The sequence below is a fragment of the Periplaneta americana genome, chromosome 6 (assembly GCF_040183065.1).
Source record: "Periplaneta americana isolate PAMFEO1 chromosome 6, P.americana_PAMFEO1_priV1, whole genome shotgun sequence".
Taxonomy (NCBI): domain Eukaryota; kingdom Metazoa; phylum Arthropoda; class Insecta; order Blattodea; family Blattidae; genus Periplaneta; species Periplaneta americana.
Genome location: NC_091122.1, coordinates 159,135,597 through 159,153,994, shown reverse-complemented (window position 1 = coordinate 159,153,994; position 18,398 = coordinate 159,135,597). Strand labels below are relative to the sequence as shown.

General features: G+C 36.2%; 1 protein-coding gene across 2 annotated transcripts in view; it reads right to left on the bottom strand.

Moving 5' to 3' along the window:
- LOC138701979 (uncharacterized) overlaps positions 1-18,398 on the bottom strand; it is a 56,947-nt gene that overhangs the window by 34,471 nt on the left and 4,078 nt on the right. Inside the window, exons 1-2 of one of the 2 annotated variants that reach the window (XM_069829404.1) lie at positions 3,587-3,722; positions 908-1,111 (exon numbers count right to left, since the gene is read on the bottom strand). In XM_069829404.1, the coding sequence (XP_069685505.1) occupies positions 908-1,102 (195 nt within the window). In that variant the 5' untranslated portion in view covers positions 1,103-1,111; positions 3,587-3,722. Of the gene's footprint in view, positions 1-907; positions 1,112-3,586; positions 3,723-18,398 lie in introns of those variants that run through there. The other variant, XM_069829405.1, reaches the window with a different exon arrangement.

Here is an 18,398-nt window from a genome sequence, read left to right as displayed (position 1 = left end):
TACCGTACGTATCGGTAAGTAGTCTTCAGAATGAACGCCGTACTTGCTAGGCAACTTCTCTGGCACATAGGTAATACGCCTCTGCGGAAGTGTAGGAAGATTGAATTCTCTAGGCTCATCGGCTAGCCACATGACGTCATACAGCGAGCCATGACACACTTTGAACTGAAGACGCAGTGTTCAGAATGTATATTATGAACTTCAAAGTGATTTTACCACAAAAGAGAATTTTTACATTTTAACATACCTTATTTCCAGTATCTCCTGAATGACTAAATCTAGATCCTACAGTACACAACAGGTGTATGCATGAAATGCTGCATTCATTTATTATTAAGTACTATGTACAGTTATTGTCACCTAACTATTATGGAGGGGTCTATGAGACCTCCGTTTATTTTGTATATTTATAAAATAAGAATTTATTATGTACAACATACACAGCATACTGACCAAATTGGTCTCTTTTTTTTCAGAAAATTTCACATGTTTTTGAGTACCTACATGACCTCCATTCCATTTAAAATTTCAAAGTTGCATACAAAATGACTGCTTTTGAGAAGGCCGAGGGCTAGAATCGAATGTATCACTGGTAGAGAATTTGGTCTTACAAATACTGGTAACACCTATAGCAATCGAAAATCAAGCATATGGAAGATATTTATATGGTTCCAGACACTTGATTCACCCTGTACATCTATTTGAAACATTGTTATTTTTCTTTTGGAGTGTTGTCATGGAATAACGTCTCCACTCATGTCATATTCTTTTATAATATTTACTTATTGTATATTCCAGACAGATTGTAAATGTGAAACAAGTGTTAAATAATAATAATAATAATAATAATAATAATAATAATAATAATAATAATAATAAATGTGTGTGAATCCGTTTTTCTACTTACGATGGCAACTTTATCCGGCCACTCCTCGATTCTGCTCCACACGTACTCTGGCAGGGACATAGCTGGCAGAGGGATGTCAGGATACGCCGACTTGACGATTTGCGTGACGGCCGGGGACAGATTCAGAAAACGACGATTCTCATGTCTTCTCAAGAGCTTCAATCCGCATCTCAGAAGACTTCTTGGACAAAGCATCTCCTGTCGCTGAAAGTGTATCGGACATATATCCTTTGACAGTGTATTCATATGTTGAACCCCTCAGAGCAAAGACTAGGAAAAAATAAATGTAAGAGTAATAAATTAAGAATTATTACGAAGAACATAACACAGCACTGCTATACACATTTATGAATCATTAGTTAGGATATGTCGTAATTATCCATTACAAGGTAAGTGTGTAGAGAGAAACATTCACGATGCAGGGTCATTTGAATCCCGCCGAACAATTTTTTCTCAATGCGAAGATATTGGTCTTTGTTACATGCAGAGGTACTGCTATTAATATCGCTCCCTATATCGTCATAACTCATAATCAACAATTCACAACATATTTTGTTAGTTTCCTGTTCTTGGACGGACGAAACAAGTACGTAATTATGTGAATTAGAAGAGGGAGTTAGCTAGAAGACTAGAATTGACACAACATGACAGAACAAAACAATTCATCGAAATTTCTTGTGTAAATGTAGTATATTTTGCTAGATATACGAGGAATGTTTAGTAAGAAATGATTCTGATTCTTTAGGACATCACACGTTTATTTAATCTCAAAATTTTGATGTCTTTCTGAAAGTCCTTTAGTTCCCGCGGTTGCAATGCATTTGTGTACCAACGTTTCCACCAGTATTCAAAGACGTGCTGGAATCCATTTTTGATGGATCCTTCAAAACGCCTTCGTAGCCTTCAACATTTTCTCTGAAGACTAAAAGCTTATCCCACGGAGGCGTCTCTTCAGCTATGGAAACAGAAAAATAAATCGCATGGTTCAAGTTCGGACTGTTTGGAGGATGAGGAATACATGTCACGCTTATTTTAGCTAGATGCTCCACGACTTCATTTTGAATGTAGTCATTTGAGGCGCTATGTTCGGTTCAAGTTTGTCGAGTATGGCACAGTTCGAGATTCGCCGATGTTCGCTCTGCAGATGGAGGCCGTCGTCTTTGTTCGGCCTTATGAAAATATTCGCTGTTCTCTACTCCCACCTCTCATGTTTTAAGCGCTTAAGGATTTTAGCACATAACGTACGATTAGTTTTTCATATGAAATTAGACGAATTTTCCTTGGTTGCCTCTCTCATGTTCGAACATAGCAGGACACTAATGCATTGCCGTGGCATGGCATAGCACAGGCTACAAGCTGTTGCATTGGTACGTGGTGATTTTCGCTTGACGTGATCATTCCAAGTATTGAGTACACTTTTGTAGTATTCTCCTGTCACAATTATATGTCCTAGATAGTATTACATGTTGATAAAGTACAGTGCGTATACTAACTGGCTCCGCAGGAGAAGTGGCAAGCAGAACTCGAAGAGTCGAGGAGTTGTGTTGGTATCGTGCAGGTAGAGTCAAAGACCTTGGCCGCATTGATTGGTTGGGAGTGGGAGGGAGCGAGAGAGGAGATGTAATATTCCTACGTGCTCAAACTAGGCGCTACACAGTACCAACTTTACATCGCTGCCGGGTCGAATACTGCCGCTTGCTTCACTGCTGAGCAAGTTAGTATACGCACTGTATTTGTTTAATGTAAAAAATTGAGATGACCATGACCTATCTTACAGATGACACCACTTTGGCTTTCTTTGATGTTAGTCATGATGGAGATTTTTACACAGAACTTTGCTACTTGCTTTCAGGATTAAAATGATGCAGTCAAGTCTTATCTCCAGTCATGAACTTCAGAATAAACCCTTCACATTCCTTCTCAAACGTCCTTTTGAGCTCCACACAAACCCGTACGCGAATCTTAAGTTGTTCGGAAGTACGCAGTCTTGAAACTCGAAGTGCACTAACACGTTTCATTTACAGTTTTTCTGTTGCCAAGATATGGACAATATGTAATGAAATGTTCAGGAACTCTGGCACCTTTCTTAATGTTTTTCTTTTCATTTCCCTTACAATTGCAACAGCAGTGTTCGTAAGAGCTGTGCTTGCAGTCCTAGGTATAATGGCTTTTGATGATGATTGCTTTCAATCTTAGAACATTTTTATTACCTCTAGGAGTAATATACAGTAGGGTAGAACAGATTTTCCACGACTCCGCTGCAACATTTCACACGCGTCAGCACATGATTTTATAAAATGTAAAGAGAATTTCGGAGCACCGTATAATTCTTCGCGCATCAATTCTATTTTGTCGTAGACGAAACTGAAAATGTCTCAACTTGTCTGTCACAAGTTAAAACTAGAACTAAACTGGACGAAATCATTATTATATTGTGGAGGAGGCGTTATATTAACAATATAACAAAACATTTCAATTTTAAATTCAGAACTATGCGAGTAAAATATCATGATAATTTATTATTGAACGGTCTACCTGACTTGGCAAAATGTTGTCGAGATTGTAACATCAGACCGGGAGAGTGAATTGTCGCTTTGTAAAGAAGCAATTTGTTTGACGGCTGTTAAACGCTTATTTTAAATAACCAAACTTTTCATAAATCTCGTACTATGACTGTACCTGTGGCAACTGTGCAGTGGTGAACAAACTTATAATCTTGAGCTTGTATGTGGTTGCAATAAAGTGTCGGCTGTAGATGGATTAAGCGTTGGAATGACTGAAAATGGCAGTGAAGGGGACTAATTATATAAGCACCAATGGCAGTTACACCTGGGGAGACGTAGGGGAACGAATTTATCGTAGTGAAACTGGACACAGATAAGTGGAAAGTTATACAGTTTGTTGCAGATAGCATTCGGGCCAAAAACTGTAAAAGACAACGCGTCAAGGCTATTCTATCGGCACATTCTAAGTTATCAAATGTGATTATGCTTGCAGGGGCCTGACAGTAAGTTACTACGTTGTTTTCCAAAATATTAGAATACCAACTTAGTTTATTTTAAATGGAATAATACTCATTTCTGTCATATCTATTTCCTTGCATTCCGTTTGTGTATGTCTGATTGTGTATAGGCTACGTGCGCGTGTATTATGAGGTTATCTCAAACTAAAACTATCGCAAACTAAGACATTAGGTTATTATACAGGATGGAAGTGAAATAACCTTGCAGAGATCCAGAGCGAATAGCTCATATTGTAATAAAAAACTGTAATATCATATTGGTGAACCGAAAGTGAAAGACGATATTACGGAACTGTATAATAAAGATGGTGTATTAATTACGGACAAATTTGAAATAGCTCAGGAGTTTAATAATTATTTTTCAAATATTGGCATTGAAATTGCTTCTAGTATAAGAACTAGGAAGAGTGGTAATTTTTGTAATAATATGAAACAACTACAATCTTCTATGTTTTTGTTCCCTGTAACAGAAAATGAAATAATTAAACATATTTCCTCATTAAAAAATAACATAAGCCCTGGTGAAGATGCTATGCCCTCCAAAATATTTAAACTGTTCAGTATTTTCTTGGCTAAACCGCTTGTTCATGTATTTAATTTGTGCTTCTTACATGCTAAATTTCCAGATAAATTGAAAAATGCTATAATTGTCCCTATTTTCAAATCAGGAGATAAAAAATGCATGAACAATTACCGACCAATATCTTTACTCTCATGTATATCTAAACTCTTAGAAAAATGCATAAAAAGTAGTCTATTAAATTATTTGGACAAATACAACGTACTTTCTTCAAATCAATTCGGTTTTAGAAATAAACTTGGCACAGATGACGCTATTTAATGTGTTACAAACAAAATCATATGTGAGTTAGACCGAGGGAATAAATGCTTGGGCATATTTTTGGATATTCGAAAAGCATTTGATACTGTTAACCATGATACTTTATTAGAGAAATTAAACTTGTTAGGCATTAATGGTCATGTTCTAAGTTTATTTAAGTCATATTTGAATAACAGAAATCAAGTAACTAAAATTAATAATGAATTTAGTTTTACTAAAAACATAAAAGTAGGGGTCCCTCAGTTCACAGTTCTTGGTCCAATTTTATTCTTGATTTATATAAATGATTTGTTATTAACAGATTTACGCAAATATAATGGGGTTATATATTCATATGCGGATGATACCGTAATTCTTTTTGGTGAACAATCTTGGGAAGGCACTTATATTAATGCGAATAATGGATTACACATCCAAAACAACTGTTGTTCCATTTTCACTAAGGTCCAGTGGTCTTCAATCTCCTCAATCTTCCTTTAGGCTCAAAATTCATCATTCAGATTGTTCTTCTCAAAATTGTGAATGTCCCATATTAACCGAATCCTCAGAAGTTAAGTATTTAGGCATTACGATCGACCAACACTTACGATGGAACAAACTTATTACATATTTATGCAATAGATTACGTAAAACAATTTATATCTTTGTTATACTTCGGTCATATTTACCAATTAATATTTTACGTCTCATTTATTTAGCTTTATTTCAATCCATTCTCCAGTATGGAATTTTAGGGTCGGGAAATGCTTGTAATTCTAATCTCACTCCACTAATACTTATTCAGAAAAGAATAATTAAAATATGCCTTAATAAACCAATTGATTACTCATCTGAGCTTTTGTTTACTGATTTTAATGTTTTGAAAATTAAACAGATTTATTATATTGCATTCTTAATCTTCATACATAAAAACCGTAATAAATTCAAATTGTATCATCATAAATATGGAACCAAAGATTCGATTTTATACGACTAGAGGAACCAAAGTGTTTCACAAGCACAGCTCTGAGCCATGGTACCTACTTTGGTCCAAGGTTATACAATAAAATAATTCATAAATACCCAAATTTGGAAAATTTTAGTATCAGGAATTTCAAAAATAGCGTTAGGAATTTAATTTTTGAAGAATATATATTGATTTAATATGTATATGTATTTGTATGACTTAAATTGTTAAAATTGAAATTGTATTTTTAAATTTAATTTATTCCTGTAATTTTTTTTTCTTGGCCCAGTTTGTGTCAAAAAATTATCTTTGTGTTTATCTTTGTGTTTAGATATCTCCCTGAGCACGAGTTTTTTACTCCTTCAGGGAAGAACTAAGATTGTATTTCTGTCAATGTTATTTTATTAACAATAAACAATAAACAGTGATGGAAAGTTCATAGTTTTTTTTTTTCAGAAAAAAAAAATGTTTCCCCCCCCCCCAAATGTTCACCAGTTTCTTATTCGGTAACTATTGCAAGTAGAATCGTGATTTTTGTTCCTATCGATAGGAAATCTAATAAAGAATAATTGAGGACCGCTTTGCAAAATTTGCTAACTGCAAAATTTTCAAAATTGAGATTTTGGTGGTTTAGTTAACATAAGACAGGCCTCTACATGATGCTAAAGGCTTCTTAGGAAAATCTTATTATTTCTTTCACAGTAGTGTGTAGAAAATCTGAAAAAGTACAAGTCTCCAGGTATCGATCAAATTCCAGCAGAATTAATACAAGAGGGTGGAAGTGCATTATATAGCGAAATTTATAAACTTGTACTTGCTATTTGGGAAAAGGAAATTGTACCAGAACAATGGAAGGAGTCCATAATTGTACCTATTTTTAAAAAGGGGGACAAAACCAACTGTGGAATATCACTTTTGTTGACGTCGTACAAAATTTTGTCCAATATTCTTTTGAGAAGATTAGCTCCGTATGCAGATGAAATTATTGGGGATCATCAGTGTGATTTTAGGCGTAATAGATCGACTATTGATCAGATTTTTTGTATTCGACAGATAATGGAGAAAAAATGGGAGTATAAGGGTACAGTACATCAGTTATGCATAGATTTCAAAAAGGCATATGACTGGGTTAAGAGGGAAGTATTATATGATATTCTTATTGAATTTGGTATTCCCAAGAAACTAGTTCGATTAATTAAAATGTGTCTCAGTGAAACATACAGCAGAGTCCGTATAGGTCAGTTTCTATCTGATGCTTTTCCAATTCACTGCGGGCTAAAGCAGGGAGATGCACTATCACCTTTACTTTTTAACTTTGCTTTAGAATATACCATTAGGAAAGTTCAGGATAACAGGCAGGGTTTGGAATTGAACGGGTTACATCAGCTTCTTGTCTATGCGGATGACGTGAATATGTTAGGAGAAAATCCACAAACGATTAGGGAAAACACGGAAATTTTACTTGAAGCAAGTAAAGCGATCGGTTTGGAAGTAAATCCCGAAAAGACAAAGTATATGATTATGTCTCGTGACCAGAATATTGTACGAAATGGAAATATAAAAATTGGAGATTTATCCTTCGAAGGGGTGGAAAAATTCAAATATCTTGGAGCAACAGTAACAAATATAAAGGACACTCGGGAGGAAATTAAACGCAGAATAAATAGGGAAATGCATGTTATTATTCGGTTGAGAAGCTTTTATCATCTAGTCTGCTGTCCAAAAATCTGAAAGTTAGAATTTATAAAACAGTTATATTACCGGTTGTTATGTATGGTTGTGAAACTTGGACTCTCACTCTGAGAGAGGAACATAGGTTAAGGGTGTTTGAGAAGAAGGTGCTTAGGAAAATATTTGGGGCTAAGCGGGATGAAGTTACAGGAGAATGGAGAAAGTTACACAACGCAGAACTGCATGTTGTATTCTTCACCTGACATAATTAGGAACATTAAATCCAGACGTTTGAGATGGGCAGGGCATGTAGCACGTATGGGCGAATCAAGAAATGCATATAGAGTGTTAGTTGGGAGACCAGAGGGAAAAAGACCTTTGGGGAGGCCGAGACGTAGATGGGAGGATAATATTAAAATGGATTTGAGGGAGGTGGGATATGATGATAGAGACTGGATTAATCTTGCACAGGATAGGACCGATGGCGGGCTTATGTGAGGGCGGCAATGAACCTTCGGGTTCCTTAAAAGCCATTTGTAACCTAAGTAAGTAGTGTGTAAAAGTGTGATCGTTTTTTTCAAAACTTGCTTTCTGCTATGTGAGAGCTACAGTAAAACTTGCAATTATTTCAGTTTTTGTGTTTCCTATAAAATTTAGTTTTTACAGTTAGCAAGTTTTGCAAAAACGGTCCTCAATTTATCGGCGTATTTCAATAACATGCACGGTTTTCGTGTAAATTTAATTTTAAAAACCCCATGATCAAACCATTGCACGAAGCGAACACAGCTTACACTCGCAAAGCAGAAATATTACATACAATGTGCTAAAATTTTGTAAAGAAGGGAAAAAGAAATGTCTTATCATTCCATTAACGAATGCTGTGAAAAGAACAGCAACGGCGGTGGGGAAGAGTGAAAGAACAATACATACTATAGCTAAGGAGAGTGAGGAAGCAAAGCGCATTGGAGGACAATTTTCAACTCCTGGTAAAAGCCGCCCACATCCAAAGAAAATTGTACTCGATGATTTTGAAAAATGTGTCGTCCGCAGAACTTTTTTGGAGTTTTATGAGAAGAGAAAAGAGGGGAAAGATACGGTTTAATGGCGGAAAAAAATACATTTTGGAGGCTACTGAAATCCATGGGATACAAGTTTAAGAAATGCAAAAACATGCGACATGTTTTAATGGAGCGGTCGGACATTGTTGCACGTCGAGCTGCATACCTGAGAATGCTGAAACAAAACTGAAAGGGGCCAAAGAAGCCAATTGTTTCTACAGATGAAACATGGGTCCATACTCATTATACTGTAAAAAAGTTTTGGCAGCATGATGAAGTGCAAGGTGTGCATGTAAATCAAAGTGTTGGGCAAAGGGCTATTGTTGTTCACGCTGGTGGTGAAATGGGATTCATCGAAGGGGTCGAGTTGATATATGACTCCAAATCTCAATCTACAGATTATCATGATGAAATGAACGGCGAAAATTGTAATAACTGGTTAAAGGAACGTCTCATACTAAATCAGCCATCTGAGTGCATTGTTGTGTTAGATAATGCATCGTATCACACAGTACAAGAAAATAAAGTACCAACAATGGCCTGTAGAAAAGCAGACAATTTTATGATTAAAAAATCAGAATTTCACTGAAGACTCAGAATTAACCAAATGGGAATTAATAGAAATAGACAAAACAAGCTGCAAGCTGTATACACAGTGGACAGGATTTTAAAAGAACATGGGTTTACTGTACCACCCTACCACTGCGACCTAAACCCAATAGAACTTATTTGGAATTTTGTGGGGGGGGGGGAACATAGCATTAAAAATGTTGGTTCCATTTCCCTGCCAGTTTTGAAAGAAATGATTGCACAATCAATAAGCGAAATCAGCAAAGAAGACTGGATAAAATGCTGCCAATCTGTCAAACATATCGAGGACGAATGTTGGCGTCGTGACGCGTTAATGGAAGAGGAAGTTGAAAGAATAGTAATAAACATAGGCATTGTGAGTTGTGATGAAGATGAGATGGATTATGATTATGGATGATGAAATTGAGACCTCTGCCTCGGGCATACAGCTACTTCTGGAATAAGGTACGTGTATATACCACAGTCTACTATATACAGTCGCGAAGCTCAATATGTAGTAAAAATGCAAACATGGGTAGTTGCCCACCACTAGGATCGCTACTATCGCCTCATCATCGCAGATCTCTCTCCTAGTAGACGACAAAATATGTTACACTTTCGTTGTGTTCTTTTGGAAAAATTAACACCTTCCTTCCATTATTGAAATATTAAATGCATAAAGTTAATTTATTATTTTAATGAAGTATATTAAATTCCACCATAAACTCGAAGATACCTGCAAGAAATAGGTTAATATTATTTTTGTTTGTGCAAAACGAACTGAAATTTACTATAATCGCTTCACTCATTCAGGATTATAGCGATAATTAACTATGAAACCAATAAATATTAATTTTCATTTTCCTTTACAACAACAATAATAATGGAAATATGAATTAATGGAGTAACTTACGTGTACCGGTACTTGTAGTGTAGGCTTACGTAGTTAACAAAGTAGGATGAGGTTAAGCAATAATGATCACACCAGAATTGGAAATAAAACGTGATCAATAAATTTTAATGTAACAAACTTTTTCTACGTCTCTAGTAAAGTAACAAATAAAAATAACAACAAAATTAACAGCTATAATTAAAAACATATCCTTTGAAAAAAAAGTAGGCCTAAGCAATAATAATCCCACCAGAATTGAAAATAAAACGGGATCAATAAATTTCATTAAAACAAACTTAATTTTTCTACGTCTCTAGTAAAATATTATTATTCCAATTATTGTATTTTAGCCATTAACATTTTCATTACAACCAATAACGTACATTTCACAAGCATCAATGTGAAATATGCAACGAGCTAGCACTTGATGGAAATACGACACAGTCCAAAGTCGACCGTGGACAGTCTATTGTTTCTAGTTGCTAACCGCTTGGAGCGCTTTATCACGAGATTTGCAAAAAATCACCTCAAGCTTCGCGACTGTATATAATAGACTGTGTATATACCGTACATACGACAGAAAAAGTAAATTCAATTATGGTGTTGGTAATTGTATTTATGTTCATAACAGCTGTTGATGTTTTTATTGTCAGCCTGTACCAACATTTTCCAGCTGACTCGCCACGCATGGAGACAGATGATCGCATTCACGACACACGAGCGCCCTCACCTGAAAACTGCAATGTTTCGTCAGTCGGATTATATTTAATGATATTCTCTTTTATTTCTTGTGGAATTTAAGCATTCACCGTTCGAGAATGCGCTTTCGTTTTGTTGATATTCTCGTTAGGATTACCATTTTATGTTAACGATATTAATACAACACTACAGCACTTTTCCTATTTGAAATAGAACATAACTCATAATTAAAAACAGCCTTCTTAGTCCAACAACATTGGAATGAGTATAAACGTGCACGGAATATACATTACGTCACGTGTCCTTCAGTAGACACCTTGCTCACAAACAAGTAACGCGCACTCTACAACAGATTCCTTCCTCCTAAACAAGTACAGTATCCTTGTGTTTACCTATGTATGTATGTATGTATGTATGTATGTATGTATGTATGTATGTATGTATGTACATAATGCCTACTCACTTCACTTTACATGATTCGTGTTCCTCATATTGCGGATAGATGCCAGAACTGTGACCCATTTTTCTAGTTACACACCACTTCGGCGGGCCACGCTGTACATGATCTGCATCTGTCGTGTTCTAGGGTGAGTGTATATGCAAATGCTAGTGTAAGTGTTGTGTATGGAATGAGTGTTGATGATGAGGAAGGGAGAAGGAGAAACCAAGTGCCGGCACGTAGCCTACTCCTGTCGAATAGCAGCAAAGGGGGCCGCCAAGCTTAACGTCTCCGTCCGACGTTTAGGAAGTTAAATTTTACAGCAAAGGTTATTGCAATACAGGTTTAAACATTTCATTCGGGGCAGTACCTGTGTTACAGTTGTACCGGTGTTTTAAGTTAAAATTTTACAACAAAGATTATCGCAATATGGGCTTAAACACTGCATTAAGAGCGGTACCTATGAAATATAGTAACATTTTAAGTTAAAAGTTTACAGCAGAGATTATTGTAATATAGGCTTAAACATGATAAGATGGAACAACATTTTATGTTAAAATTTTAATAGTCTTAAACATTTTATTAAGAGTACTGACAGTAAAATTTTAAGTCAAACGTTTACAGCAGCGATGGCGAAAATGTAATCGTGCACCGAGCCACTGTGTAACCTGCAATGTGCATAGCACCTGTGGAGGGATGCGGACACCCGAAGGAGAAGTGAAGCAACTGTCTGACTTATTAACGGATGTTCATTTTCCTTACGTCAAGCACTTAAATATAATTTTATACAGTACAAGGCTACAAACTGATGTTTAGTACGTGTTACGAAGAAAGAAATGAACAATATCACAACCTAAAATTAACTGTCTTTAGAATGTCCCTGCAACAGAGTTTCAAAATCAGGAATTATGTCACTTACTGCCAGTCGTAGTTGATCACGCAGGTATTTGTCTGTCAGTCGTGATCTAAATTTGGTTTTTACTATTTTAATTGTTGAAAATAATTTCACACAAACGTAAGTTGTAGCGAACATGGCTTCAACAGAGCAAGCGAAAGAACGAAGCTTCGTATATTTATTTTTTGGCAAAGATTTGAAAATTCAACATTTGTCAAGTCCTTACATCTAGCTTTCATTTAACGTCACATAGTAAATCAGTGAGTCCAAATTGAAGAGCTAACCGCATTATTCGTACATCTGCTGAAAAAGGGTCGACGTACAGAGATGATGATGATGATGATGATGATGGTGATGATAACAACAACAATAACACTTAACCTTTTAATGTTTCATCAGTAACATGTAGTATAATGCCGTTTTATGTTATACAACCGTTTTCCTCGTAATACTTGTGACCAAAGCATACATTTAATATTCTTATCATATTGGCAGCAAAAAAATGCGTCCTCCCATCCTACTTGGAACTTTCGTATATGGTTTCGAGAGATACATATGCCACTCGCAGGTCAGAGATAAATACAAATGGAACAGAGTTTGACTCCAGTGAGTGAGAGGGTAGGGGTAGGCGGAGGTTAGAAGCAAGCGAAATGCACAGCTATCACTGCGAGCCACAATGTCTCGCGAGTCACGTTCTTGCCACGGCTGGTTTTACAGCAAAACTGTTTATTCTTTTGTAATACACAACACAGCCCCGTCCTTGATGCGGGAGTAATCTTACATTTTACATCACCATCGTCACTACCCTTAGTCAAGTAATTTTGTTCGTTGCACAAACTCCGTACTCAACTTCAAAAAGTAGTGGCTAAGTTCCGGTCTCTACTTATAATACTGTGGAACCACAACATTCGCTTTGGAGTCATACACAAAATTTCTTCCATTCCCTACCGTATGCAACGTAATCTAATGCAGTGTTCTGGAACCGTCCTCAGATAACATAGTATAATTACAGTCCCAGCCCGCAGTTCATTTGACTAGGAGTTATCTCGGTACAGTTATTTACGACGGTATTTCAGCTGACGAGATAATAATAATTATTCATTCATTGTTGTTATATGAAGCAGAAACGTGCACAGTTACATAAAGAATTGAAAATACACTTGTAGCTTTGCAAATAAAATTTTGGGAATCATTTTTTGGTTCTGTTAATGAAAATGATGTTTGAAGAATTAGGAAAAACAAATAAATTAGAAGGTTATACAGGGACATCATTTTATTTTTACTAACATTTCTAATATTAACCTGGCTATACCTTTGGATTAAAGATTGAGAATTGCAAACACCGTTTGCTACCCCCTTCCACGACTGGAGTTCGATGATACTGGCTAAAATACAAACAAATCACTTTACTGGGTATAGGAGGGAAGAAAAGTAGTTCATCCATTTACGTAAACTAGGAAATATCGGGATTTTCAGTTTGATAATTTTTATTGGGTTTTTGTTTAATCAAAATACAGTACTCTATTAACAATAAGTGTTTTTACTCACGAATTGAGCTATCCATACGAACGTATTCATTATGCAGTGTATATTATTCTATCTACAGCATATTAAGCATACAATATAGGGAATGAAGTTAAATTGAAAAATGATCATAATATGGATATTTAAACACATTTTTGAAAATGCTGGCCGTTTCTTTCGATACAGGCGTCAGTTCTTTTGTGGATATTATCGCACCTAATTCGAATTACCAGTTTCGTCCTTCGTACTAGTAACTCACGTTCAAATAATTCTGTACTTACTCTATCCAAGAGTACTTTACGTACTGTAAATTCAATCTTCACTTCTGCCCGATCCGAAAAGATAAAATTACTCAGACATGCTATCTCCTGTCCGTCGAAGTGGTTATGTAGCAGGGTCGTAGAAAGGGGGGAAATCACCTGACAGTTAATTACTTAACGAGGCCCTTTTTTTTAAGTTATTTTAAATAGTTGTATAATATTACGTATACGTCCAATTCTTAACAGAAATTAATGTTTTCAGAAAAGAGCTAAGACAGCCCAGCGACTAGTCTTTACAGAGGGGCGAACAGAAGCGAGTGGGAGAAACCGGGATGCAACGTAGGCAAACGGACGACAGTACCTGTGCGAAAATATGATTTAATATTGAAAGTTCTTTCGCCACTGGAAGACGCGAACATATTTCTGGAACGTACTATACTCACTAACTCAGTACTCTACCTTATTTTATTTCAAGGAGTGCAGTTCGGTGGCTCCTTTGAACACCCACTTACAGATTTATGACTTCCTACACAAACAACCCTGACAATTCCATCCTGTCCCCTTGTCCCAACATTGCACAGTTGCCACAATCCTGGTGACCCTAGAAATTATGCAGTGAAAATGACGGGATTCTTGGAATTGGAATTCGGAAAAGATGCGACAACTCTGCCTCCACGTGGATTTGAGGGGAGCCTGTCAATTCTTCTGAACGAGGGTTGTGATTGGTTACTGACAGGAGAAGACAGGATTCCCGTCACAGTAAGGAAGACATTTATTTATGACAACCAATTAGTAGTGGGCAGTAGAAGGTCTGTCGGCAAAGTCTTTTCTATGAAACTGCACTCCATGAAATAAAATAAGGTTTACTATGACCGCATACCCGGCCTTGGTTCTGTGTGGAGAACGGTTGGAAGTTTACTGGTAGAGGGGGGGGGGTGGGAGTGAAGTATATTAAAAAACCCAGGTACAATAAAAATTGAAGTAAAAATAAAATGATGTCCCTGTATAAGAGTCCGAACATCATAGCAGTTCTGAACTTTTTTTATTGGGTTATTTTACGACGCTGTATCAACATCTAGGTTATTTAGCGTCTGAATGAAATGAAGGTGATAATGCCGGTGAAATGAGTTCAGGGTCCAGTACCGAAAGTTAGCCAGCATTTGCTCGTATTGGGTTGAGGGAAAACCCCGGAAAAAACCTCAACCAGGTGACTTGTCCCGACCGGGATTCGAACCCGGGCCACCTGGTTTCGCGAGCAGACGCGCTGACCGAGCAGTTCTGAAGAATCTTAATAAGCGAATTAGGTGGTTGGGACTCCTTGCTAAAGAGTGGACGGACAGACGACCCGCGTGGCCGGAGATATTTTTGCAGACTGAAATTGCGACTTTAACAGTCGATTTTCCCCTCTGAAAACCTAACTTTTTATGTGGAATAATATTATATTGATCAAAAAGTATAGTACTTGTTTATACATTAAGGATTCTAATATTTCAGAGAATAATTATAATTTTGTAACTAGACAATGAATTTGGTATTCCCAAGAAACTAGTTCGATTAATTAAAATGTGTCTCAGTGAAACGTACAGCAGAGTTAGTATAGGTCAGTTTCTGTCAGATGCGTTTCCAATTCACTTGGGCTGAAGCAAGGAGATGCACTATCACATTTACTTTTTAACTTTCCTCTAGAGTATACCATTAGGAAAGTCCAAGATAACAGAGAGGGTTTGGAACCGAACGGGTTACATCAGCTGCTTGTCTATGCGGATGACGTGAATATGTTAGGAGAAAATTCACAAACGATTAGGGAAAGCACGGAAATTTTACTGGAAGCAAATAAAGAGATAGGTTTGGAAGTAAATCCCGAAAAGACAAAGTATATGATTATGACTCGTGACGAGAATATTGTACGAAATGGAAATATAAAAATTGAAAATTTATATTTTGAAGAGGTGGAGAAATTCAAATATCTGGGAGCAACAGTAACAAATATAAATGATACTCGGGAGGAAATTAAACGCAGAATAAATATGGGAAATGCCTGTTATTATTTGATTGAGAAATTTTTATCATCCAGTCTGCTGTCAAAAAATCTGAAAATTAGAATTTATAAAACAATTATATTACCGGTTGTTCTTTATGGTTGTGAAACTTGGACTCTCACTTTGAGAGAGGAACATAGGTTAAGGGTGTTTGAGAATAAGGTGCTTAGGAAAATATTTGGGGCTAAGAGGGATGAAGTTACAGGACAATGGAGAAAGTTACACAATACAGAACTGCACGCATTGTATTCTTCACCTGACATAATTAGGAACATTAAATCCAGACGTTTGAGGTGGGCAGGGCATGTAGCACGTATGGGCGAATGCAGAAATGCATATAGATTGTTAGTTGGGAGGCCGGAGGGAAAAAGACCTTTAGGGAGGCCGAGACGTAGATGGGTAGATAATATTAAAATGGATTTGAGGGAGGTGGGATATGATGGTAGAGACTGGATTAATCTTGCTCACGATAGGGACCAATGGCGGGCTTATGTGAGGGCGGCAATGAACCTCCGGGTTCCTTAAAAGCCAGTAAGTAAGTAAGACAATGAATTTCTTTCGCCTCGTTTGTAAATAGGTACACATTTGATAACTTCAAACATTCAGAAAAAAATTATTTTTTAATACACAGATCAAATATAAAAGTTAATGATATTACAATTACAGTTATTATTTGCTTAATAAACCAATTAGATATATTAAATATAGGCTATCTAGGCTACGGGAGATTCATTCACAGTTTGGTTACTTCTTCTGTTATTACTGCTCTCCAGACAAAACTATTCACAGCCCTCTGAGCATTTTTTTTTAATTATTTTCCCTTAGAAGGATCATTATAAACCCCATTACAGTATTTTCAACCGACCGAATATAATATTCATTAAAAGAGTTAGGATTAATATAGGCATCAATTTTATGTATAGAAATTTAATTTTTCACTATTTGCCAAACAGATTTACATTTATTAGTTGATGTTGGATATATGCATCTCTTTTTGATGCATTAATGTTTAATTATATTTTTTTAGGATCATGTAATTTTCTTCATGTTCATTTGATTTAATACTCGTGTACATACTGTATACAGGATGTAAGGGGTATAAGTGCCATCCTTTTCACAGTCGTCGGGGACGGTCTACGGGATCAAAAAATGTCCATACAACATAGGGTCAAAACTTAATAGTTTTCCCAGGAAAAAAAGTATTTCTTTCCTAATTTTCTTTGCGTTATACTGCTTATATCGTTAGTAAAATTACGAAAATAGTTCCATCAGTAGGTACGAGTATATCTAGCAAAGCGTTCATATTAGTTTAAATAAATATTTGTGTGTTCTGTTACGTTTTCGTGAAAGTAAATAATAATGCATGCTTAAATTGGTTAATATTCTGGCGTGAGAGACGTGGCAACATGTTTAGCAGGATTTATCTGCTGACAGTCTGAGTCTGTAGTCTGCACAGACGTACAGATCAGCTGAGTCACGGTCGACTCTAGTAGAAGGTGGGAAGGCTCAACTTGGCAACACTGTGCCGTCTGCTATCATACTTCGCTAACAGAACCAAAGCGTTTGTTTCAATGTTATTATCAGAAGAAAACCTTTGAAAAGTTTATCATACTTCGTACAAGTATAATTGCATTACTGAATATAGATATATGCATTTGTAAAAAAGTAAAGTAATCGTCTTATATATTTTTAAAATCTTGAACAATGTAATCTCTTAAAAAAATTGCTGTAATTTAATACAAGGATTCGTAAGGGGTATGTCGTGTCTTCATTATTTTTGTCATTTCCCACATGCTACAGTTTTATATTACTTACTTACTTACTGGCTTTTAAGGAACCCGAAGGTTCATTGCCGCCCTCACATAAGCCCGCCATCGGTCCCTATCCTGAGCAAGATTAATCCATTCTCTATCATCATATCCCACCTCCCTCAAATCCATTTTAATATTATCTTCCCATCTACGTCTCGGCCTTCCCAAAGGTCTCTTTCCCTCCGGCCTCCCAACTAACACACTATATGCATTTCTGGATTCGCCCATACGTGCTACATGCCCTGCCCATCTCAAACGTCTGGATTTAATGTTCCTAATTATGTCAGGTGAAGAATACAATGCGTGCAGTTCTGTGTTGTGTAACTTTCTCCATTGTCCTGTAACTTCATCCCTCTTAGCCCCAAATATTTTCCTAAGAACCTTATTCTCAAACACCCTTAACCTATGTTCCTCTCTCAAAGTGAGAGTCCAAGTTTCACAACCATAAAGAACAACCGGTAATATAACTGTTTTATAAATTCTAACTTTCACATTTTTTGACAGACTGGATGATAAAAGCTTCTCAACCGAATAATAACAAGCATTTCCCATATTTATTCTGTGTTTAATTTCCTCCCGAATATCATTTATATTTGTTACTATTGCTCCAAGATATTTGAACTTCTCCACCTCTTCAAAATATAAATTTCCAATTTTTATATTTCTATTTCGTACAATATTCTGGTCACGAGACATTATCATATACTTGATCTTTTCGGGATTTACTTCCAAACCTATCTCTTTACTTGCTTCCAGTAAAATTCCCGTGTTTTCCCTAATCATTTGTGGATTTTCTCCTAACATATTCACGTCATCCGCATAGA